The sequence below is a fragment of the Rhipicephalus microplus genome, chromosome 6, assembly GCF_043290135.1.
Source record: "Rhipicephalus microplus isolate Deutch F79 chromosome 6, USDA_Rmic, whole genome shotgun sequence".
Taxonomy (NCBI): Eukaryota; Metazoa; Arthropoda; class Arachnida; order Ixodida; family Ixodidae; genus Rhipicephalus; species Rhipicephalus microplus.
This window is the reverse complement of record NC_134705.1, coordinates 73623134-73649434: the sequence shown is the minus strand read 5'-3', so window position 1 is coordinate 73649434 and position 26301 is coordinate 73623134. Positions and strand designations below refer to the sequence as shown.

The 26301-nt window shown below is 43.6% G+C and overlaps 2 protein-coding genes across 5 annotated transcripts in view; one reads left to right on the top strand and one right to left on the bottom strand.

The window, feature by feature from the left end:
* On the top strand, window positions 1–25089 carry LOC119186231 (store-operated calcium entry-associated regulatory factor-like). Its single transcript, XM_075866062.1, has 5 exons — window positions 1–257; window positions 575–753; window positions 6381–6491; window positions 8308–8360; window positions 24736–25089. The coding sequence occupies exons 1-5, from the start codon at window positions 191–193 to the stop codon at window positions 25085–25087; spliced, it is 762 nt and encodes a 253-aa protein (XP_075722177.1). The 5' UTR covers window positions 1–190; the 3' UTR covers window positions 25088–25089.
* Window positions 2502–26301, bottom strand: part of LOC142765308 (uncharacterized) — a 125320-nt gene continuing 101520 nt past the window's right edge. For all 4 annotated transcript variants that reach the window (XM_075866063.1, XM_075866065.1, XM_075866068.1 and 1 more), the window contains one exon: window positions 2502–2744. In XM_075866063.1, coding sequence (XP_075722178.1) covers window positions 2502–2744 — 243 coding nt within the window. The remainder of the gene's footprint in view (window positions 2745–26301) is intronic.

Below are 26301 nucleotides of genomic sequence, written 5' to 3'. Positions count from 1 at the left end.
GGTGTGCTGCTGCTTAAAACAGAAAATCCAACCCTCCCATTTTAAGATTTGGCCTTCTTTCTGAAATTGTATGAGCAGCTCACCGATGAAAACACCACCAAGCGCGTGGTGATATCTGGCATGACGTTGCAGCTTCCGCGAACGCGCCGAGCCTCCAGGTTACGGAGCTTTGATCCTGCCACATGCAAGGATGAGCTACATTGCCACTACAGTAGTTTTTCTCAGCGTCTTTGCTCACCCATCTAGCTGTTTTTCAGGTAAGTCCAGCACCCATTTCCGCAGAAGTGTTTTTGCATCAGCCCATTGTTCATTACGATTACTAAGCGAAGCCCGGCTCTAAACATATAGCCTGCAAGATGTTTGTGAAACATACCGAAATAGCCTAATGAAAGTGAGCTCCTTCCATGAAATATAAATATAAAAACTTTCCGAGCACAGTAATTCTACCATTACAGTAAAGTGGGCCTCTCTTATTGGTGGCGTTTGTCGCGTCTATTGTGAACTAGTACTTGTGTCTATCCTCTAAAGATACCTAGAAACATGCAATCACTGCCCGGCACGCTTTCATTCACAGGAGACAGAGTGAAGCTGACCGACGTGCAGACTCTCACCTTGCGGCAAGGACAGTACACAACTGGACGTCGGTCGCACCCGGTGCCACAGCTTAACTGCCGTGGTGGCAGCGCGGGTTGCCAAGACCAGCCTTCAGTCGTGCAATGCTACAACCGGGGCACTGACGGCAGAGACGTACAGGTGATGTGTCGATACAGACGGGCAGTTCAGTGCCACGCATGCGGCTTGATCACGCCTAGGTCTTGTATAGTCGTGTGCAATTGATATATCAGGTCTATTCCATTAAAAACATGGTAGCATATCCACAGAGTCAATGATGGAGAGTGGGGCGAAGCATCCGTCCGTCCATTCGTTCTTGCTTCTGTCCGTCCATGCGTGCGTCTGTGTGGCCACCTGTACGTTCATCTGCCCTTCCGTGCGTGCGTCTCTTCGTGCGTTCGCACGTCCATCTGTGCGTCTATTCCTGCGTTCGTCCATGCATCCGCTCCTGCGTCCGTCCATGCGTCCATCCGTGCGTCTGTCTGTGTGTCCGTTCGTCCACCTATTCAACACTCCAAATACCACCATCTCGCATCTTTTCATCATATACTACTCATATAAAAACACCGCCATCCAGCGCACATTCCAAGAACTGAACGAGAGGAGGTTCGCGCACACTTTCTTACGTCTTGCGCTTCGTGTCTACTTCGCACCTTTAACCACCTCGATTTCATGGTATATACTAGTTCACTCTATTAATAGCACTGCGGCCCAATGCTCGCTAAACCTTTCTAAAACCAAAGAGGTTACGCCCGGCGAGTATAACGTAGCAACCTTTTCTTCTCAGATAGTGCTCAAGGTACATGCCAATGGTTGCTCAGGGGGAACGAGAGACAGGAGAATTCGGCTTTTAGTTAACGCGCATGCAGCGAATTTTTTATTCTTCAACAACGCACATAAGAAATATCCCACCGGCATCAACTTGGAGGTAAAAATCTAAGACTGGTTACACATTACGACTACTACTACTACTACGAGGGACGAATGGGTGCTGCTTTAAGGAGCTTCGCCCCTAAAGAACTGCTCGGCACCGCATACAAAAAGGTGCAGCCAGTGCCGACACCTGGTGTAGCAGGCGTAGTAGGTGTTTCGTCACCCATTTCGGGATGCGGATGCAGCGCATCAGCAGTGCCCCCCCCCCCCCTTTGTGGCAATCGCATGTTGAGGTGCAAGCAGAGGAAACCTGTCGTCTGCTGCTTAGCTACGTAAATTGTCGTGTGTATTGCTTTCAGGCGCTTCGCCCCTAAAGAACTGCTCGGCACCTTAAACAAAAAGGTGCAGCCAGTGCAGACACCTGGTGCAGCAGGCGTAGTAGGTGTTCCGGCACCCATTTCGGGATGCGGATGCAACGCATCAGCAGCGCCCCGCCCCCTTGTGGCAATCACATGTTGAGGTGCAAGCAGAGGAAACCTGTCGTCTGCTGCTTGGCTACGTAAATTGTCGTGTGTATTGCTTTAAGGAGCTTCGCCCCTAAAGAACTGCTCGGCACCGCATACAAAAAAGTGCAGCCAATGCCGAAAGCTGGTGCAGCAGGCGTAGTAGGTGTTCGGCACCCATTTCGGGATGCGAATGCAACGCATCAGCAACGCCCCCACTTAGTGTCAATCTAATGTTGAGGTGCAAGCAGAGGAAACCTGTTGTCTGCTGCTTGGCTAGTTAAGTCGTTGTGTATATTGTGCGCCCACGGATTTGCAGCTCCTGATTTGTCAGAATAAAGGAATTCCGCCTTGCTGTGGAAATAGATGAATTCGACAGCGAAGACGAGGAACTGGAGGCAGTGTTGCGCCAAATCGGCCCTCAACTGATGTGCAAAGATGGTAACCACACACCTAGGTAATACGAGGAAGTTGTGGCCCGTTATAGTGACTGCGAATTTAAGCACCTTTCTTCTATTTTCTTCTATTTATTATTAAAGAATTTCGTCTTTCTTTTGCTCCACAGCACTTTGTCAGGGTCGTCGCGACGTGCAGGACTTTTATGAGCACTCTGACGAAGCACGGTAGTTGATGCAGTGGCTGCTTGCGTCGTCGGCATCGCGTGGTCTTGTGGCGTTGTAGGCGTAGCACGCCCGTTTGTCGAGTCAGTGGGGGCAAGTTGGCCCGACGCGCATACAACCCGCAATGTTCTCCCATCTGAAAATTTAAAAAAACGGATAACGAAGAAATGTTTCCGTCGTGCACCTGATGGGTCTTCTCAAAAACTCTATCACATCTGCATAATTACCTGCGGTAGCGTAGAGTTCGGCATCACCGCCTAGGAGTAGCACGCCAAAATCGTCCACAATTAGAAAACTTCCGTTGCTACACCGTGAATGTCTACGACCACAGGCGTGTCTCAAGGTGCTGTCTGATTTTGCGTGTAAGGAATGTGCGACACGAAAATAGTGCTTAACAGCGCAAACGACAGCAGCGGATAGAAGAGACAAGAACAGAGTGCACGTGTCTCTCCTATCCCCTCCTGTCGTTGGCGCTGTTAAGCACTTTCTTCGTCTACAATGCAGTACCAACCAGCCATTTCAAGCACCTTGTTAAAGGCGAATGTGCGAGGCGGCACCAAAATGCTTTTCCTTCGCGCTAGAAGGTGCAAGGGTTCGTGGCACCATAGCTACACCTACCCTGTGCAGTAAGGGACGGTGGTGCGGGGGGCACCGCTGTACATTTGAGAATCGAGGAGCGAGGTGCAACGCACCTTTAAAAGGTGCAGAAGGTGCAGAGAACTTAGCGTGAATTCAATAGACTTATTGTCCATTAGGTCACGTGGCTCAACACTTACGCATGCGACAATATAAAACGGTTCCGGGACGCCAAAGCCTCACATCCACTCTACGAATAACGTGGGCAGGAGGTTATTATAGCAACCATCCTTGAATAACGACTGCACACACTTTTCTTGTACACGTAATATAGTCATGAGTTCACGAACCTGAGCTTACCCCCGCGTGCTTTCACTTCAGCATGGCCAATGCAAGGACTTCAGAGGGCACCATCTGTAGTGAGACAGCCTATCATTAACTATAAGGTTGTCCTTCACTGGACTTTGAACCTTCCTTGCATTACGTACTCTACAAACCCTGTACAACATGTTTTAAAAGACCACGTGCTGCTTTGTACATGTGCACCTGTGAATTGAAACTTTCGCGATGTAAATTTAGACGGGGTGAAAGGAAATAAGCAAAGTGCCGTGGGCGTGCGCTGTTGGCTGTTCATTATGGAAGCCAAAAACAAATATTTAGGAAAAATGAAATTGGGCATGCGCCCACGTCATCACAAATGCTTGGCCTAAATGTACTGTGTCTTATAGATGCATATAATGGCACACCTTGACAGTCTGCAACGTTGACCATCTGTCTATCTGTCTGCAAGTATACTTGCACGGCGGTTAGCCTGTGAAACTCTTTCCTATGTTTTTTACACTTTTTTGCGAACTTCGGCGACCTTCAGGGTATCTATCTATCTATCTATCTATCTATCTATCTATCTATCTATCTATCTATCTATCTATCTATCTATCTATCTATCTATCTATCTATCTATCTATCTATCTATCTATCTATCTATCTATCTATCTATCTATCTATCTATCTATCTATCTATCTATCTATCTATCTATCTATCTATCTATCTATCTATCTATCTATCTATCTATCTGTCTATCTATCTATCTATCTATCTATCTATCTATCTATCTATCTATCTATCTATCTATCTATCTATCTATCTATCTATCTATCTATCTATCTATCTATCTGTCTATGTAGCCACCTACGATTTTCAGATCTCCTGGCTGTTTCGATAACGGTATCGATGCCAAACTTGGTATATAAGATGACTGTACGACGAAGATAACTGACTAGTCATGACATCAAAATCATGACATGCATGTCATAAACATCATGATTTACTTGTCATGGTCTTGCTGCTCTTGCGGCGGTTTCATTCACATCATATGTTGCAAAGGTATGGTATGGTATGACTGCATGACGAACACAAGCGAGAGACCCTTACATCAAAATTATGACATGCGTGTCATATAACACCATGACTAGATGCCACACTCATGATGTGCTCGTGGCTGTTTCGCTAGCTTTCATATACCTAATTCGGTATGGCGCGACGTGAATGGATGAAGAAGGTATGTGACTGGTGCAAACGTGATAATCATGAGATGCGTGTCATGCAACAACATGACTATATGTCACGCTCATGAGGCGCTCGCAGCCGTTTTGCTAGCTTCACATCTACTGAATTCAGTAGTACGTGACGCGAACAGACGACATAGGTAAATGACACGTCCAAGCATGATGATCATCACAGTGTCATGTAGCAACATGTCCACGTCCCACACTCATGATGCACTCGCGGCCGTTTCGCTACCTTCACATATGACAATATTTGGAATTGCGTCACGTGAGTGCACAATGAAGGTATGTGACTGGTTTAAATATGATAACCATAAGATGCGTGTCATGTAAGAACAATAATACATGCCACACTCAAAGCGCCAATACACTTCGACGTGTATTCGGCGTGCGTGCCGGCGTTTGTTGCGTCACGCCGGCAATGCCACGGTGAGTGCCAACATCCTTTTAGTAGAAATTATTGGATCTACCCACTGACCTTCATTGTGGATCTGCACACCATACACTCGCATACGCACACCGCGCTGCGTTGCTTTGACGCTTGCACATTTGAGCGCACCGGTGTCCCTCCGTCTTGAAGAGAGGCAGACGCGGTGCTTAGTAACGTCGTCGGCGCAAAAGGCAGCATGTCGCATTTCACGCCGGTTGTCACCGGGCCGTGCCGACAGACGTTGATCGCGGTGGTCACGCCTGGCTTTTCGTTATAATGTGCTCACGTTTTGCTAGCGTGGCGTTGCTGCGCCCAGCCAGCGCATGCGTCAACTTTGCGTCAGAGTATATTGTGCCCTTCATAACGCACTCGCTGCTGTTGAGCCAGCTCCATATGTACCGAATTCGGTATCACTGAGAGTGAATACACGATGAAGCTAAATGACACCTCCAAATTTGATAATCATACTATGCGTTTCATTTAAAGCATGACTACATGCTACGCTCCTAGCGTTTTCGCAGCCGTTTCGCTAGTTCCACTTATACGAAAGTTGGTATTACGTGACGGGAATGGACGATGAATGTAAATGACGCGCCAAAATATGATAATAATAATATGCATTACATGTAAAACATCACTACATGCTGCGCTCATAGCAAGGCCACGGCCGTTTCGCTAGCTCTATATATTCCAAAGTTGGTATCAGGTTACGGTAATAGATGACGAAAGTAAATGAAACGTCCAAACATGATAATCATAACATGGAAGTCATGTACGGCCTAATTTGCTTCCAACTTTTAATTTTGTGCTGATTTTAAAGTAACCTATCACCATTCCTCATTCGTGCTTCGCATAACATCGATTCCCCATGTACCTGGGACCTGCCAAAGTTTTTCTCCGAAAGTATTTGTGACGATATTGTTATAGGCTTATGCCCTTGAAGAGTGCTTTTCTATTGGCAACTACAACATTGCATCACGATAGAGGCATTGCTCATTTGAAAATTGAGTGGTACATGTGCTCCTCTGCTTGATAAAACAGAGCATTAAAGAAACTTTTGATAAGCTTGAGAGCATACGATGCTTGAAAAAATCTATCCAAACACAGCCAAAAAGCAAGGATCAGTGATGTCTATAATTTGACACATTGGCTTAATTTTTCGCGTCTAGATGATCTTTTTCTCCTCCTTTCCATTTACAGTGGGAGTGCAAGGCAGAGATGAAAAGGTCTCAAAAATTTGGCTTGCTTCAAGTAACCTGCGAAGGATACGATTATACGCAAGACGAATACATCCTGGTTGGATCTTGTGGCGTGAGTGTGTGCTCTTAATGCCTTCACGTATGTCGAATCTATCTTTTTTATCTTCTATGTTAAAACAGCAAATGTTTTACTCTATGCACAGAATAAGTACAAACTCAGATATCAGGGTGCAGATGACTGTGTCATCCGTCTGTTGACTCTTTTTTGTAACAAAGGGGTGACATGTTAGTCCTAAAAAAGTTTGCCAGGAATGTAGTAGGTGTGAATAGAATACCAACGAATATTTAGTTCGATTATTATTGTTCGTCCTGGTAGTTCACTCAATGGACCGATTTGTTCAAGCCAGTCTCTTTAGAAGTATGCTCTTGATATTTCAAACTACTTTTGACTACGAAATTGCATGAGCACTTCGGATATGGCGAAAAAAAAGATTGCAGAACAAAACGAACGGGAAAGAAGACTAATGAAAGTTAAAAAAGCTCAAGCGTAGAAGGTAAAGAATGTTCTCTGAGATTTCAACGTAATATGCTGTAAATAAATTGTACGCTTAATAACGAAGGAATTATGTACTCTTGTTAAAGTAATTGCAATGTAAATAACACTGCATGCCAGTGCACACAACAGTGGACAGAACCGAGGGCACAGAATGCTCAACTTCTATCAATCAATAACTCTTGAATGCTATCGTAGTTTATACAGCTGTAAACTGTTCCGGCATGCATGTGCAGAGCATTATATTGCTGCAAGGATTCGCACAATTAGTGCCTAAGAGTTATCACTATATTACTGTGTTCAGCGAATGGCTCTAACAGCACAGCTGTGTAAAAGAAGCCTGCTTTCCAGTGTAATCGCTTGTTGCAAGTGGACCACTCGGTGTCCTCCTTTATATCCAGTGTTGTCGTTTTCGCTGGTATCTACTCTTAGGCCCGTATTCCCAAACGAACATCAGCCTTACGTCACGTTTTGATCAGCTCCCTGTACTCTCTACATAGGTTATACACGCAGAAAAAAAGGAACATGATAAAACACAAAGTGACTGGTCAATGAATAGTGGCCAAGTTTGCTCATCATTCGCAATTAAGGTTTAAAAACACAATGGAAACTCAAAGAAAGGTTGACGTTGGTTTGCTAATATGAGTTTTAATGACGTTATTATCACCTGCCTAATATTATGAAATTGCAAAGTAATGTGAATTATTTTAAATAAAACGTTTTCAATGTAATATAGCTTTCGGTCAACTTTAAGTTGTACTTTTCATTATAGTTGTCAATGAACCAACCAATCAATCCTATCTATCTATCTATCTATCTATCTATCTATCTATCTATCTATCTATCTATCTATCTATCTATCTATCTATCTATCTATCTATCTATCTATCTATCTATCTATCTATCTATCTATCTATCTATCTATCTATCTGTCTGTCTGTCTGTCTGTCTGTCTATCTATCTATCTATCTATCTATCTATCTATTTATATATCTATCTATATTTTATCTATCAATCTATCTATCTATCTGTATATTGCTTGGGATATATAAATAAATAATTGTTATGTCTCAAAACACTTATATGTTTCTTGTGACGGACAGGCAGACAGACAGACGGACATAGATACATGTAGGCTTCGTTATCGCGGCCTCTATATAAGCAGATGGTGGTCCTACACGTATTGAGCTACCACTTGTGGATTGACACCTAACCACTTCTCGAATTTTATTTGCCTCTGCCCCTTGCTAATATTTCTGCATTGGTTGGTTGACCTGATTGAGGGAACTGCTGTACGTTCACATTTCTTTATATGACGATATTGGGTATTCATTCAATAGTGTAAATAAAACCCTTCTTTTTTGTTGTACAACAGCTAGAGTACTATCTGGAAAAGACTTCATATGGCGGTCGCTCATCGAACGGCGCGTAAGTCAGGTATTTTTACTCTCAATTGTTTGTAGTTTCTGTTGTTTTTTGTTCACAAAGCAACACGTTTTCTTAAACAGTCGGGACAAGAGCTGGGCGTTTATTTCAATAGGAAGTTAAAAAGCTTTACTTCAAGCGAGAAAAAAATGAATGACGCTTGAGATATAGTACATTGTGATAGTCTATACTTGCCCTGCTCCCATTGTCTTCTCAATCACTAGGATAGCTTCGTTTCTTGGTGGACATCAACCATGTCACACGAAAAGGAATCTATGTAGGCGCAATATGTGTCGCGTTAAACTTTCCCAGAATGCGTATTTTACAGACTATGCCAGGCACGCCATAGTCATCATGCTTCAGATCCCCAAAATACCAACTACGCACCCAGGAGGCAAACGCAGATCTGCACACGTAAACACTTGGTCTATGATGTTGCTGCTGCTGCTAATATTACATTATTCTTGTCGGCTCTTTAGGAGCTTGCCTCTAAAGCTCTCGCCTTGTCTAGCGGCTGCCAGCATGTGCACCAGTATTGCCTGTGCACACACTGCTTCAGTTGCCACTCGATTTCACCGCTTCGGTCCCCTCTGTGGTGATTCTAACAATACTCAATAGATGGTGCGCCACCACCCGAAGGTCGAAAAGAGGCTCAAGTCCACCGAAGAGGCGCTAGCGAAGGTGAACAAAGAAACGGCTGATGGAGAGAACGGTAGGGCTCCTGCAACCAGACTGGCGGAAAAGATAGAGCAAGCAAGCTCGGAAAAAACAGGTTCAGCCGGTTTAATGGTCGCAAGATCCAGCTTCAGCAAAGTAGTGGTGTGGCTGGTAGGGGACAAAGCAGCCGGCATCACATATGAAAGTAACAACCAGGTGCAGGACGTTCCAGCTGAAAAGTCACGTCACGCGATAGTCGCCGGGGCTTTGAATTTAAGTCGATGCGCAGAAGAAATCACAGAGGGTAAGAGGTGAAGAGAGGGTTGCAGTAGGGACGTTCCCCGGACGCAAGATGGAAACAGTAATGAGGCAAGCGAGCGCAAAACTCAAAACTACAGCTCATGAATGAAACTTCGTGATAATTGCAGGTGGTTGAAACGATGTCCTAAATGAAGATACGGCAAGACTAGCCACCTTATTGGCGAAAGGGGTTGATTACATGCGCGCCATTTATCCTCATATACAGGTAGCAATATGCACAATAGCACGGGGCGGCAACCTGCAAAGAGCGGTGGTCAACGCAAACCAAAATATCTGGCGGATAAGTCGAGAGAAAGGCTTTGAGGTAATGGAAATAAACGGAGAGGTGCATAAGTAGGGTGGTTTTCAATGAGACGTAATTTGCTTGGATAGGAGGCTTGTTCGCGCAGTACCTTTTTGGGGGCACGTGGGCCTTTCGGGGTGCAGGATAGCAATTAACGAGAAAAACAACGAGGGGGACCCCTTGACAGGTAGTATAGACAGGTACGATTCCAAATTGGCACCAATATCTAAGACACGTAGAGTCCGGAGCAGAAATCAGCGTAGCAACGAGGGCCGAGCCAATTCAGACATAGGGTATATTAACATGCAGGGTGGAGAGAATATCTGAAGTGGGAAGAGATAAAAGAACAGCTAAGAGAGTAGAGGCCAATGATGTATGGTTTTGTAGTAACACATCTCAAGAACATGGAACAATCCCTACAATCCGGACTATGCGTGGTAATATTGTAATAGAACAGAAGACAGCAGAAAGGGGGTGGTATTGGGGCCGTCACTCATAAAAGTACAGATTGGCAAAAGATGAAGCCGGAGTGCAAGAAAAATTTATGGCTAAAAGTAAAAGTGGCAGTGCAAATGATGCTACTACGTTTTGTATACTTTTGGACAGGGGCAAAAGCCAGAGAAAAAAAAATCTAGAACTGGTGCAGTGCATAGGAAATGACATTGACGATCTTGGAGAAGAGTGCAATTTTAGGAGATATGAATGTGCACATAAAAGATATGGATGAATATATTGACCCACCAGACAGACTCTTGATGTATATGTGTGAAAGGCATGATTCAATAATTGGCAACAGCACCGAGAAAGGCCAAGGGCAGATAACGTGGGAGTTGGAGAGGCTGCAGTCGGCGATAGATTACGCAATAATGTCACATGAATGTATGATCGACTAAGGGTGATGAACATAGGTTATTATGAGTCCAGAAGCTTACTTAGTGATCACAAACGTATCAAGCTGAGTTTTGGAAGAAAATGAAATTGGAAAGCTGGCATTACGAGCAGCTACATGATAATATTTATTCAGAAAGCAAATAGAAATAGCAAATAAAGAGCTTGAGAAAATAATCACCGAGGATAGTAAAACAGAGTTGAGGAACGCAACTATAACTCCATTGTTTGAGTCGGAGCTTGCGAAGGTACGAGTGAAATCAACCAGGAAAAGCAGACACAAACCCAGGGGCTGGCGAGGTGATGAAGTTAAATGAGCCATAGTAAGACGTAAGGCAGCCTCCAAGGAATGCAGGAATGCTAAACAGAGAGTTGAACCAGAAGATGATGTCAAAAAAATGGGACAACTTTTTCAGCTGCAGAAGGAAACCATTCAGTTTGATCAATGAAAACAGTAGAAAGAAGGTGGGCCCAATAAATGGCGGACGTAAACAAAAAGTGTATCAAGGCAGCTGCAAAGTTTTAGAACCATCTTAATTCTCTGAATAATAAGAGGAGCATGATACAGTGGTTTATGACTACAGCTCAAGGAGTTAGACTAGACGGGGTTCATGCTATGGATTATATAAAAACAATGATGACAGAAAGATTTATACATCAAGGAAGAGCTGTAATCACCGTACCAGATGAGGATAGAACAATTAGCTCAGTGGCTGCACTGGGACAACGTGAGTGGGAAAGGGCAGGGAAAAGAGTACATCTAGAGGTCCTCACCACCTCCAAGTCATGCTAATAAAGAAACTAGGACCAAACTCTAAGCGAACATTAGGAGAGGCAGTGAGCAAAGCAACAATGAATGGTAATGCTCCTAATGGGTGGAAACTAAGCAGGATGAGCATGATCTATAAAGGAAAGGGGGAGAAAGCCGATATAAACAACTACCGCGTTATAACAGTGACATCAGTAGTTTACGGGTTGGTGATGCAGATCTAAAGGAAAGACTACAGACATAGGTGAAGAATGACGGGGTGCTGGGAGAACTACAAAATGGGTTCCTTAAACGAAGGAGGTTAGAGGACAATTTGTTTTCGTTGATGCAGTGTATTGAAATAGCGGGAAAAAACACAGGTTCCTGTGTCTGGCATTTCTATATATTGATACGTGTATGGAACTGTTGCCCCAACACCTCTGAATTGGCACCCAAATGAAAAAGACGACAACGTGGTTGTTGTGGGTTGGACTCTCGAGTTTCTCCCGTTGGCCTGGATGACTGTGCGCTTTTTAAGCCGTTAGCAAGACCAGCTCTCGGTGAATAAATCTTCCCCGTAACAATATTAAGGGAGCTTACGATAGTGTGATTCAAGAAGACTTGTAAGTAATACTGGACACACTAGATGTGGAAGATAGAATAACTAATCTTCCAAGGGATATCTACAAAAGTAACAAGGCAGTTATGAAATAGGAAGAATATGTATCTGAACCTACAGAGATACAACGCGGGCTTCGACAGGGATGTTCCTTGTCACCTTTATTATTAATGCTATATCTCCATAGAATAGAAGCCAAATTAGAGGAGAGTCTCCTCGGATTCAGCCTCTCTTTTGCCAAGCAAGAAAAACACATTGAACAGGCATTACTAGCATTGATCTATGCAGATAATTTAGTATTATAGCTGTTAACAAGAAAAATATGCAGAGATCGGTAGACATCTGTGGTAATGAAGGAAATTGGTTAAATTTGAAGTTCAGCAGGAAAAAAAACTGGCAATCATGGTTTTTTATTATAACAAAGGCAGTGAGCTAAGATACAGGAAGTATCCCAGCTCGGCCTCTCCTCTCTTTCTTCTTGCCGCAAGACTGCTCGTCTAATGTTAATATTTAGGTTTTTACATTCGCTGCCTACAGGAAACCAAATCATCATTCCTGCACATCGTTCTTCTCGCTACTGACACCAAAATGCTGTATATCTACCACGTGCACATATGGCCACCTACCAACGTTCATTTTCCCTGCATACTGCCACAGAATGAATTGCCCTTCCTTCCGATATCGCCCTCATCACCTCAATTCAAAGCTGCCATTGAAGACCATCTTTCAAATCATGAAACCTAACCTGACCCACCAGTTTTTTTGTTCGCCCACCCCTCATGTAATGTTCCTGAAGGGACCTTTGAGGTATTATGAATAAATGAATAAATAAATAAAGTAACGCTTGAAATATTGGAAATAAAGTAACGCTTGAAATAACGGGGCTGAGTATCTAAGAGAGCACGAAAGATACGTAATGACTAAGGGCACCAGGAATGCAGCTGTAAAGAAAATTAGGGCACTGTGGAACTACAATATATAGATATGACGTTATGGGAGGGATTTCGAAAGGTGTCATGGGCCCGGGCTCGACGTTCTGAAATGCGGTATTGTGCATGAAATCAGAAGTTCAAGCAAGATTGGAAATTAAACAACGTGGCATAGGTAAACTTACTTTAGGAGCACACGGGAATACCGCAAATTAGGGGTACAAAGAGACATGGGATGCACATCGTTTCAGTGTAGGGAAGCTAGCAACAAGATAGAATTTGAGGAGTGATCGAGAAAAAGGGGAGAGGAGCGTTGGGCTAGAAAAGTTTCCAGTTACTTCTACATGGAGAGTGCCGATACTAAATGGAGAAAATGAACTCGAGAATTGTCAAGCAAGTATTTAAACAACAGCAGAATACAAAGCCAAAAGGAAACATCGGTTGAAAACAAGGTAAAGGGAACAGAGAGGGACATGTGGAAGATGGGAATGCTTACGAAATCATCACAGGAAACCTGCCGAACGTTTAGGCAGGAAATTACAAAAAAAAGATCTACGATAATTTTCAGGTAGTTCTCTGCTCTTAGAGGCCTGAACGGCAGAATTTCGGACCAAGACGTACCGAGCAAAATGCGAAGGCACAGACACGGTATCTTGAACGTGTAGAGAGGAGAAGAAAACGGCTGAACATTTTATAATGTTCAGTAAAGAGCTTCACTCTGTAGTCGAAGATAACGGCGCCGAATTTTTCAAAGCATTTGGGTTTAGGGACAGTGAAGGCAAAGTAGACTTTAAACTTGTGGAAATAAGCAGGAGGAGGCTAACTTATTGGTGACTACAATCGAAATGCGAGTAAAATTCAATCCGCAAACACACATAGATAGTACTTAACTTTATGGCTAGGTGGCGTGAGCCACTGCCCGATCTAAAGGGTACACCAGGTTACATTCATTCATCTGTCCGTCAATTTTCGATATCCCTCTTACTCACCTCCTCAAGACACAGCCGGGCTAGGCTGCACCTGCACGCGTATCTTTCCTTATGGCCTTCTTACCCATCGCGAATACAATGGGAGAGTTTCTTAGTATTTTTCGCCACCCGGCGGTGGTAGGGGTGCAGTGACCCTGACCTTGCATCTTCTGCGCCGCACACACGGTACAAGGAAGTTTGTTGATGTGAAACCATGGAATGGGTGTTCCAGATGAAGAGGAGGAGGGTGGGTAATAAAAAAAATCAAAAATAGAGGGGAGATCTTCTACTTAAAAAAAGTAATATTACCAGACGGCTTGCCGCTTAATGCAGGTATGTATGTGCTCGTGGATAATACAAGCAGAAACTCCGTGAAAACGCGGAAGAATCGGCTGATGAGAAGCATTAAGAAGGCATAAAACACTGGAAATCATTAGTGAGAAAGGTAAACAATGAAGCACCTGTTCTGCAAGCAGAAAACCTTTGGTCTCAAGGCGTTAAAATCACCTGGAAATATTGATTCCGTTAAACCCTGCCCTTTTGCATTCCTTTGTATTGCAAGCCACGTCCATGAACAATGCGAACGAAGTAGGCAGCTGCTTAGGCTCGCAAGCCGCTTGCCCCGGAATTGAAATTCTAGTGCGAATCAGTTCTTCGCTATCCTTCGAGTTCGTAGAACAACAGGTTGAGATACAAAAATTGACAACATTACAATTTTTCAGCAAGTGGGCTGCTATTTTCCTGAAAAATCTGCATGAATTTTCTTGTGGCTTAATGCTACAAGCAGGTTGTTGTCAGTTTCCTTTTATCTCTAGTGTGGTTTTTTATTCTGACATTTGCCCACCATGGCTGCATTTCATTCGGTGCATTGTCAGTGTTCAGTCTACAGTGATTTCTCGAGCCGAGCAGGCAGTCGCTCAACCTTCAGTACGCGCATTACGCACATGAATATATATTAGCTGCGTGAAGGTGTACTGCTGTGTTCCATCATGGCCGCTCGATCGGCGTGGTTCCGTATTGCAAGTCCCGTTCGGGGAAAACACCCGTTGTTTCTTCCCACCAATTCCCCAACAATACTGAACTGGGCGCCAAGTGTCAAAAGAATATTGTGAACGACAACCTCACCATCAACGACAAGTCTGCATCAACAGTCGTATGCAGCAGAAGTTTGCGTGATGAAGAATATGTGCCTGCTTTCCGCATCAGAAAACTTATTCCTAACGCCATGCCTACTCTTTTCAAGTACTTTCTTTCCTACATAGTTTCAAGTGTATAGGAGCCTCAAAAAAATCCTGCTTTACGAGCTTCGCCCTTACGTCAAACATCAGAAGCAAAAAAGAAGACCAAGGAAACAGATCTGGCTGTTGCAACTTTACAATACACTTCCACTGAACAAGAAGCAGTAAACGTTTGCACGAAAACAATAAACAGCGACGCTCATCACGTGTGTCGATATCAGATTATAACAAGACGATTGCGCTCTGAAGTGTCGCACAGTTGTTCATTATGCGGGAAAGGGCAGCAATTGCTGAAAGAACAGAAAAGGCATTCCAATATTATCGCAAAAGCAAGCACCCCACATGTGAAATACATCCACATTAAATTAAATCCAAACTTCAACATTTCAACATTTCCAACAATTCAATGTATTCAAATTGAAATATATTCGCAGAAACGAGAAAAAAAGGGCCGTGTTTCTTTTGCATCAAATAGATTGTGACGGAAGAAAGCATCCAGCGTACCTGGACGAACTTGTAAGGGGTGTGTGATATTGCGCTTTCTGTCACAAAGAAGCCAGGATCATGCGCGCACTTTGGGGCTTGTGACAAAGGCAGCAAAGTGCTCTCTTGAGAGGTGTATAGGTTCAAGCCGGTATGAGCAAAGTCCTAACCATTTGTGCGTCTTCAACGATTATGTAAATTGTTTTTCAACGCGCGATGAGTGTAGAAGCGCTCCCAGGCTCATTTGCTGGCGTTGCGCGCGCTGTACGGAGCGGCTCAAGACGGCAGTGCCGCAGGGTCCTCCTCAAAGGAGTGACGAGAGGCATGTACTACACCCGATGTGAAGGTTCTAAGAAGCGAGCGTGCAGGTGGAGTCAAGCCCGGCCGTGCTCACCACTATGTCCATTTCATTCTCATCGGTTGTTACCCTCAGTAGCGCGTGACAAGTGTCTACGATTAGTGTAACGCAAGAGTACCGATATTGTCACAAGCCCCCTCAGCAACCTGCTATCAAACCAGTAGGAGAACACGCTATAACTTCACGTATCCCACTTATGAGCTTCAGGCATTCTACTCATGGCCGCGGCCAGTATGGCATAAAGGTGCAGGTGTTTGTTAACGTGTCCATTGGCGTGGCTGACAGTGTGCAGTGCCGGCTGAAGATTGTGCTGGAAAAAGCTACCTTCGACGGACACATTATGCGCCGGATCGTTAACAAGCCTTCCTACCAAAATGCTCTAGCCAAGAAATGCTATCATGTACCTAAGAGCAAGCTCCTCTGACGTTAATCACTTTGTGAATATTGTGGCAATTTTTTTGACTGGTGGGATTTTTAACAATGAACTGTTCACAATATCGATAAGTTTTGATGACTAGTGCGGTTCCGCGACACGTTTCGCGATTTTCACGACGTTTCTTTTGACTCTTTTTTATGAAACAGTTTCAAACACAGAGATGGCTCTGAGGGTTAATGGCAAAAAATATATACCACCGCGTGTAACAACAACATATAATAAGAGACACAGTCAGAGTAGCTTCTCATAACACGAATAACCAACATTTTATGAGCGCGCAAAGCGTACATGGCCACCAGTTGTTCGCGCTTGCATCTTCCATGCAGTGCGAAAACACGCGCGGATGTTTTCGGGACGCCTAGCCCTGGCTGCGTGTTTCCTCTTTTGAATCACTAACGAAAAACCCAATCCACACACTTGAGAGCAATTCATGTATGGTTCTATAATTAAAATAAACGCACCTTAATTCAACACTTAGAGACCAGGCATAAACAAAATCAGTGTACCGGACGTTTGAGATCTAAGAAGTCGAAAACAGTAGGCATGCCACCCATTAAATCATCAAGTGGGTGGTATATGCTTGTTGTTACCTTTGCGGATTCGCCGATGTGAGATTTTATGATAATTAGTTTATAAATTGTTTTCTACCCCTAAGAAAAAAATTAATTGGTAGCAAAACTCTTCAGGGTACCAGGGATGCTTTTGCTCCGAAATGCATTGTGGCACATGCACAATTGTGACACTCACAGAAAAAAAGTCTATAAAAATACTTACATCTAGATTATTTTGAACGGGACCTATATGCCCATCACAAATAATAAAAAAGGAATGTTACAATATAAGTAGTCATATAATGTCTAGAATTATCATGCAATGGGTAATCTAAGGTGAAAAATCACACACACACAAACACATTATATATATATATATATATATATATATATATATATATATATATATATGTATATATATATATATATACCGTCTTTTAATCCAAAACAAACCAATAAGCAAAAAGACAGGGAAATCCCGCAGAAAACAACTAGAAAAAAGTGTATTTCTTACCAGACGTCTGGCAGACTCCAAATTTGACACACAAGTAAAATATCAGTATTAGGACATCTTGAAAAGAAAATGAAGCTACACGATTGCAATTTCTTTTGCTAAAGCATTTTAGGTATCAATTGCGAAATATTTCGTTGAAGTATTAAGTGTATAATTATTGATTCCCGTTCGCAACAGTTTATTGGTCTATAAAACAACGATCTGGTGCTGCCGGCAACGATGTTCACTAGCAATAAATATAATGTGAGTGCTGAATATGTACTTCATCTTCATCTGTATGACCAAACCATTGTAGTGATCATCATCGTATGTCACGCGGGCTGTCTCGCTGGCTCGTGCGTCTGGATTAAAAAAGATAATCTGGTTGCCACCGTGCCCGACGTGGTCTCATAAGTGGTGGAGCGTGCTTTCGTTCCCACGTCCTCCTGCTCTACCCGTCACCCCTGGAGCTCCGGTCTGGTCGACGATTATGCCCTCAAGCAACAGCGATGACAGAACCCAACGCGTCCGCTGCTGCAACCGCTCCTTCTCAGCCGTTTAGGCTTCACTACACCGTGAGTACCTCTCATCGAGGCCCTCCGGTATTTTCCGGCCTTCGCAACGAAGACGTCGAAGAATGGCTGAACAGTTATGATCGAACCAGCGTTTGTAATTATTGGGAGGAGGCGCACAAACTGCGCTACGTTCCTTTTTACCTCAATGGCGTCGCTAAAACCTGGTATTACAACCATGAGAGCGACTTCTCCAATTGGTCGGCCTTCACGGGACATCTCCGTCAGGTATTTGGCACGTCTGCAGGATGTTCTGTAGTAGCGAAACAGAAGCTCGCAACCCGCATCTAGGGGGACGACGAATCGTATACGTCCTACATTGAAGATATTCTGGCTCTCTGTCACCGAGCACAAAACGACATGACGGAGGCCGATCGCATCCGAAATCTACTGAAAGGTATCAACTTTGTGGCCTTCATTGCTCTCGTGATCCAGAATCCTACTACCATCCGGGACGTCATCACTACATGCCAACGCCTGGACGCGCTTCATTCCATGCGCATTCCACACGCCTCCTGCGACGCTCGCTTTACCAAAAAGCATGAATTGCGGGCCCTTATCCGCACAATTGTGAAGAATTTCACGGCCTTATTCCAGGCAACCCTACCATTGCGTCTGTTCACACACCTCCTCCCAACCTGCGAGGGATAATCAAGGACGAACTGGCATCAATGACAAGCGCTGCACATGCCCCGTCTCCTGTGCGCTTCCCAGTGCCTTCGTACGCAGAAGTTGCATGGCGGGCCCCTGCACCAGTTCCAACCGCGCCTGCGGACGTCGGATGCGACCATGTGGCTGCGATGACAACGCAAGCGCCAAGGCCACGCCACTATTCTACATGGCGTCCTCCGCGCCCCAAAGCTAGCGCTCGCTTGCCATTGCTCTAAAATCAAATATTTTGCTACAAGCTAGAAAGGAAGTACTTATTACGGCAATTTTTCTGCACCCACTTGTACCCGGCGCAAGTGTACTACCGGATCTGCTTCGTTTGGATTGGTTTGAAGTAATGTGGGCCTCTGCACGCGAATGTTCTTGAAATGGCCCCCCAAAAGAAGATACTCCTGGAATGTGTGATGTCGAGCATCGAGGAAAGAATGTGTCGAGCGATATACACTCAAATGTATTTCCGCTGTTAGGCCAACACACCCTCGCGTCTGCCAACGTATTTAATGCGGTGGGTTTATGCTTGTGCGCAGATTGATCATGAGAGCAGCGGTCCGTGGAACACAACTTTCACTCCACTATAAAGCTTACGCAGCGAACATTGGGGCTGCGCCCAATTAGGTTTGTCGTCATTTTGCAATGAAGTCGACCGCGTCTTGGTAAAGTCCACTTATCAAGAAGAATAAAGAAAGCGTGCATTCTGTAGGTGTTCCTCCACTACATCAGTTATAAGGAATTCACGTTCCAAAAAACAAGTTTGATCCTTCCGTTATAGGAATTGGGAAAACACCAAAAAAAGTTTCCTTACCAAAGTAGTTTAATGATTATTGTACGTGCATGATATAACAGAGCTAGCGCAACGTCTATTGGTGTTTGACAACTATAACACCGATAATCGAGGATGCATCCTCATTAACCTTTAGTCATGCATTTTTCATTCCGACGAATATACTCGGTGATAACTTTCTCTCGCAGCACGGTAAAAGCTACGTGGGTGGAGCTTACACACACTTGTTACTACGCCAACAGGTTCGTTGGCGGGTGGTTTAGGTTTTGCTTCCGCAAATGCAATAAACATGTACTTATGTTTGGTCTGAACAGTATACAAATAAACGTTACGTATTTTGGGAGGAAAGCAATAAAACGTTAATTTTTACAAGGAAAAAACGAGAACCTTTATTGAAGCGTTTAAATTTATTTCAAAAAAAAAAAGGCACGGCTGACCAGACATTGGATGATTGAAAACCAACGCAGAGGCCACAAATATTTCCTAAATTTCTGTGCATAGCGGGTCAGCATCGTTGTTTCCCTTCTTTTGGAGATGCAAAGATGTTTAGAGACGATCACGTTATTTTTTATGAGATGCGAAGGCATCGACCAGTAACAGGAATATTGGTCACGACCAGTCGTGGGCGGGCGTCTAATGTTCGTAAGTCGAAGTTGGGGAAACGAAACCTTTACTCCACCAGGAACACTGTTTGGCATAGTCAACAACGTAACTTACATGAACGCATCTGTTGCCCACCGAAGCTTTGCACTGGTAATTTTTCCTTGTAAATCGCTGTCATCGCAAGGCGCAAAGAACCACTCCTCCTGAAGACGCTGTCGGGTGAGGTATTACAGTACGCGATCTTCAGCATAAATGTATCAACAATAGTAGGCAACCGAAATGTCAACCACGTATGCTACGCAATTTATGAAAAAGCTCATTGTTTTAGATACTGTTTCCAATCACCATTTTTCTTTCAAGCAGCTGGTCTTGCTGAAGACTGGCAGAGCCCCGGTGTCACTTTCACGGTGGTTATGGTGAGTAGAGTACCACTTTCGCTGATGAAATCACTCACACACGTCTTTATTTCTGGGTGATTGCATATGCGGGAAACAAAATATTTCACGACGCACCCCTGTCTTCGTTTCTGCCTTCTCGGTGAACACAGATCACCTACCGAACACACACTCAGGCTCGCTCACAGGCTTCGATGAGATGCTGCAACAGAGCGATGCCATCGCTGTTTACGGGCGCAGGAGAAAGGTGAAATGACAACAGAAATTAGAACAGAAAGTTATAAATGGCAAAGAATGAAAATTCCGCATGGTGTAAGCTTTGGAATAAAAATGCGAACAATCCTGAACATAATATTTATATTTTTTATTTTTACATTTTCCTATATTCTAAGTTATATATGTCAAACTAGGAGTTTGTGGACTACATGCAGACGCGTAGTAAAAAAGGGCGTGCTTGTGCTTGGCCTTCGTAGCCTTGACTGTGCTGCCAGACAAAGTTGCTGCCGAGTATACCGTCCATCAATACTAAATATATATATATATATATATATATATATATATATATATATATATATATATATATATATATATATATATATTTATATATATATATATATCGATATATATATATATATATATATATATATTCCTTCTCACGGCTGGTTATTTTTTTATACACTTTTTTTCTTCTTATTTACATTCCATTGGTTCTAATAACTTCCCCTGTACATTCCTTGGCATTACTGTCTGTTAGATCTCATTATTATTGTGTCAAAACACGGAAAAACGAGCCCTTAGGTATCACTTCTTTCCCTTATTTTATATATATATATATATATATATATATATATATATATATATATATATATATATATATATATATATATATATATATATATATATATATATGATCTCACCTGTGACCTCAGCAAAGCCTTGAGATCATAGGTGCATGCGCAACCAGAAAAAAAATGGCAACATATCCATGGAGTGAATGATGGACAGTGGGGCGAAGCATTCGTCCGTTCAATCGTTAATGCTCCCGTCCGTCCATGCGTCCGTCTGTGGGACCGTCCATGCGTCCATCTGCCCGTCCGTGCGTGCGTCTCTTCGTACGTCCGTCCCTGCGTTCGGCCATGCATCCTCCCCTGCATCTGTTCATGCGTCCATCCATGCATCTGTCTGTGTCCATTCGTCCAACTATTCAACACGACAAGTACCACCACCTCGCATCTTTTCATCATATATTCCCCATATAGAAGCACCGCTATCCAGCGGACATTCCAAGGACTAAATGAGAGGTTTCACACACACACTTTCTTGCGGCTTGCTCTTCGGGTCTACTTCTCACCTTTAACCACCTCGAGTTCATGGTATATACTAGTTCACTGTATTCATGGCACTGCGGCCCAACGCTCGCTAAACCTTTCTAAAACCCAGGAGGTTACGCCCAGTGAGTATAACGTAGCAACCTTTTCCTGTCAGATAGTGTTCAATGTACATGCCCATGGCTGCTAAAGGGAAATGAGAGACACTAGAACTCGGCTTTTACTTTCTTACGGCTTGCGCTTCGTATCTACTTCCCATCTTTAACCACCTCGAGTTCATTCATGGTATATACTAGTTGATTGTATTCATGGCATTGCGGCTGAACGCTCGCTAAACCTTTCTAAAGCTGAGGAGGTTACACCCAGCGAGTATAACGTAGCAACGTTTTTTTGTCAGATAGTGCTCAATGTACGTACATGCCAATGGCTGCTAATGGGGATCGCAGCGTGCACGTTAACCAAGAGGTGAATGCTCTTGTCTCTCATCCCCATTAGCAGCCATTGACATGAACATTGAGCACTATTTTGTATTGTTCAACAACGCACAGAAAAAATCTCTCACTGGCACCACCTTGTAGGTCAAAATCTTACACTTGTTACATGCTGCAGTGGCTACGAGGGACCAACGGGTGCGGCTATAAAGAGCTTCCCCCCTAAAATTGCTGGAGCCGAAATTCTTGCCCATGGGTGAAGCCATGCCAATTTTAAGATGGCGGCAGCGGCAGTCATCTTACTAGTGGCATGACGAGCTCTTAGCACTTCGAAATTGAGAAGGAGGATTTTCCTCGCACGCTTAACCAGTTTAATGTGGTAACCTTTTCGGCTGAGATGGTGCTCAAAGCGCTACTATGGCTGGTATGGTGCTTGTGCTACTAGTGCTCTTCACTAAGCCTCAAATTTAAGGCAAATTGTGTTAGAGAATACCTCACCGATAATCGTCTGTGTGAGTTGTTTCATCGGAAACTTCATTCTTTCAGTTTATAATTACCATTACCTTTAGACTTACTGACCAAGGCTACTTGATCTTTATGTGGGCATGACCAGAAAAGAACATGTTTCGGACATCTTTGGAGGGCAAAAGCTGGCTTCACTATTGCTGGCAAGACATTGCGGGAGATTCCACTCCAGTGTGTTTTTTTTTACCTCCTTTTGCGACTCTGTTTTTTTGTATTGTTGAATTCTATGAGCGACACCGATGCTTGGGGTAAAAGTGCCACCCGGGAGACTGTTTGGCGTTGACAAAATAGAAAATGAGGCGCGTTTCTACTCGCCCAATTCGGCACGTAGAAAAGCGCCTAGTTAGTTTCAGCGCTGAATGATGGACGCTCAGAAATGACGTGTACAACAAGCTAATCACGAATACCATGATCATGGTGCATTCCTGCACTTTAGAAATAATACTGAGAGAACTGTTATATATTTAAAAAGCGTATTTTTTACAGTGTTCAAAGCGTGTGACAATGGTGCAGTGAATAGCGTGCCCCGCTTCTGTTGACGCGTGCTCAGAGGTAGCGAATTCGACTCTTGATGACACATCTTCATTTTCTGATTATGCATAATTTTTCTCACTTCTTTCTGTGATGGAAATATGCCATTTAGGTCTTGTAGGGCCTTGCCATAAAACAGCTTCTTGATAAAGAAACTGCACGGACACACGGACTTACACAGGTTTTAACTATTGTGCCCCACAGCACACAGAGATATATATCCGAGTCTCGGGACCACACCAACTCTGCCGTAGGAGTGTACACTGGACAATGATTAACACCGCAACATGAACAACAAAGAGGAAATTTGGAAGGCATTCCTGTCCAAGTCGGTCTTCGACGATCAGCAACCGAAAAAAAATGATGGCAACGGCTAGCTAAGCCCTGTGCTTGGATCCGACAATTTGCAATGCTCCACGTTTTGCTAAAACAAAGTTTGTCTCTCTCTTTCTGTAGGAACTAGAGACAGCACGAGAATAGAAGGCAGTACAAGCGCTGCCCAACAACGGAAGTTGAATTAATTGAAAATGAACACAACAAAAGCCAACACATGCGTCCGCATAGGTTGAATGCTCGTTTGAGTGATTTATGAATGAAGTTTCGCTAAAACTGCTGAACAGAAGCTGAAAGTCTGAAGCCATAAAAGACCAGCTGCACCCCGGGAAGAGCACTATTTGTATGTTTAACGTGATTACCGCGCCAAGTCAAAATGGTGTCACGCTTCTAACTTCTATTCACTATAGCTAATGAGGTCTGGCTGCGTTGCCATGTTTTTTGAGGAAAGAAACATTTCATTAGCTTCTTGCGATGATACGGCCTGAAGACTTGGGGGAACCCATACCGAGAAATTACTATGGTGATTTTCTCGCTGTTAAGTAACACTGGTGGTGAAACAAATTAAGGTACGTTCTTGAGTAGACAGCCGTGATTTCGAATACACACGGTACTCAAAACATTTGAAATACGCTTACTAACTTTTTAATTAATAGTTATGCAATTATTCAAGATTTTGTGGGCGTTCTAGTTCTAAGAAATCATCCACCTTTTTAGAGAGAATGGTTATCTCAACAAAAAGTAATCATATCTGTAATAGTATTGTGTGGGTTTTTAAAATTAAAACATGGATTTTATTAAGACAGACGTCATAGTCGCAGACTCAAGGAACTTCGACAACCTAGTGTTATTTACCGTAATTTTACGTTGCACAATACATGGTATTTTACTATTCGTTTTCATCAAAGTGCGACCTACATGACCGTAATCAAAACTGCGACTTTCGTGTCTGCAGCCAAGCAGCGTATGCGCTGCATTACGCAGCAAATCGTTGTTGTCGTTGTCGTCATGGTCGTCGTCGTCGTCGTCGTCGTCTATATCAGAAACGCTACGGTCGTGATTGCTGCTATTGAAGGAATTCACTAAGATCTTGTAGTTCGAAGCAGTGAGAATGATTGTGATGCTAGTGTTATGATTCAAATTAGGATTCGCATCCTAATACACTTTGTACGTTCCTTATCGCAAATAAAGTAGACTGTTAACCGAATGCAGCGTCTTCATCACTTTTCTTCTTTCAGAAATGGTCTGCACAGGCCCAGAGCACATCACATTCTCACGAGACCCACCAGTGGGATACCACTGTTATGGAATGTGATCTTCTCCCTGCTTTCTGTTTTTGGTTCCTGCTGCCTGTGCCTCTGCTGCCTCTCCCTTTGCTGTGGAAACGCTAATCTATTCGGGAGTGTCCACCGTACCCGCCAGAACCTTACATCGTGCGATGCTGGCTACCGACCATTAATAAACTACCCAGCCGCCGAGCAATGTGCACCACCTCCACCTTACTACCCAGGAGGCAACCCTCCGGCATACAACCCAAACTACGTCTCAGCAAGTCAGTGGCCGACAACCAACTCATGTAAGGACTCTTAAAGAAGCTTCAACCTGTGTGTGTGTGTGCGCGTGCGTGCATGTGTGTGTGTGTTTTTATGTATGTGTGTGCAACCATGCTTTATTTATGGTCATGCATGCGTTTGTATTTCTTTAAGTACAAAACACACGCAACAATGAGACATTGCGGGTGGGCAGAGGGGGGGGGGGTAGAGGAAAAAGACAATTGTTCTCTAGGTGCGCTGTGGAGCTGCTCATGCTGTCAGTATAAAGTCCCTAAACAACTAAAGTAGCACCAACTACGACCCTTCTCCTCTGCTTCCTCTCGCGTAGCTGCAGCAGTGTGCCTACAGCGTCCAGCAAGAAACAACAGACACAGGCACACCCTCTCTCGGCGTACAAAGCAGCAAGCTACCAAGCATGGGCGAGAGGAGGAGCCTGCACGGCGACACCAAATGCGTTACTTTAGTTGTTCGTCGGAACTTTACGTCGGTAACAACCATGCATTGTGTAACTGATAAGTACAAGTGCTTGCGCAGTAAACGAACATTAGGATTATAGGGATCTTGTGTGTTTCACTTTTATGGCGTTGAATTTTGTGTACATTTCAAATTGTTCTCATTAATTTTCCTTCTTTCATGAGTGTTTCAACATTTCTTTTTTTTATTCACCCCAGGCAATCCCCAATGTACGGTCTTGAACGCTGTTTAAGTAATGACAATGATCTTGCTTCGTTTCAAAGACAACGCTGCGATTCCCAGTCTTGCCTTCTTGAGTTAAATTGTAATATTTTAAGTAAACCAAGTGAAAAGTAAGCGACGGAATTCATGGGGGAGATAATTTGTGGTTTCATCAAGGTACCAAAATTATTTTTACGGGATATGACCGCAAATAAAGTGGACAAACATTACCTTTTTCGCCGGTGTAAGCTGAACCCACAACATTCGAATTTCTGGTTTGTAGGTTGAAATACCAAGAGTAGGTGATTTTCCATCAAACTTGATTGCTTTCATATCACGCAGGCATAATTTTACTACAGTAATGAACCCACAAGTAATCTGCCTCATGCAATCTTTTATTGACTTGTCACTCAGTTTTACGAGATATGTTTATTGCATAAAATGAGTCCCTCCCACAGTAGACGTTGTTACGTGTTTTGGTTGAAGTAAGTGTCACAGGATTAGAGAAGCTACACTCAAGTGCTTGGAGTGCTCTAGTCGATACCAAAAGGATTGAATTGAACAGTAGTTAGGAAT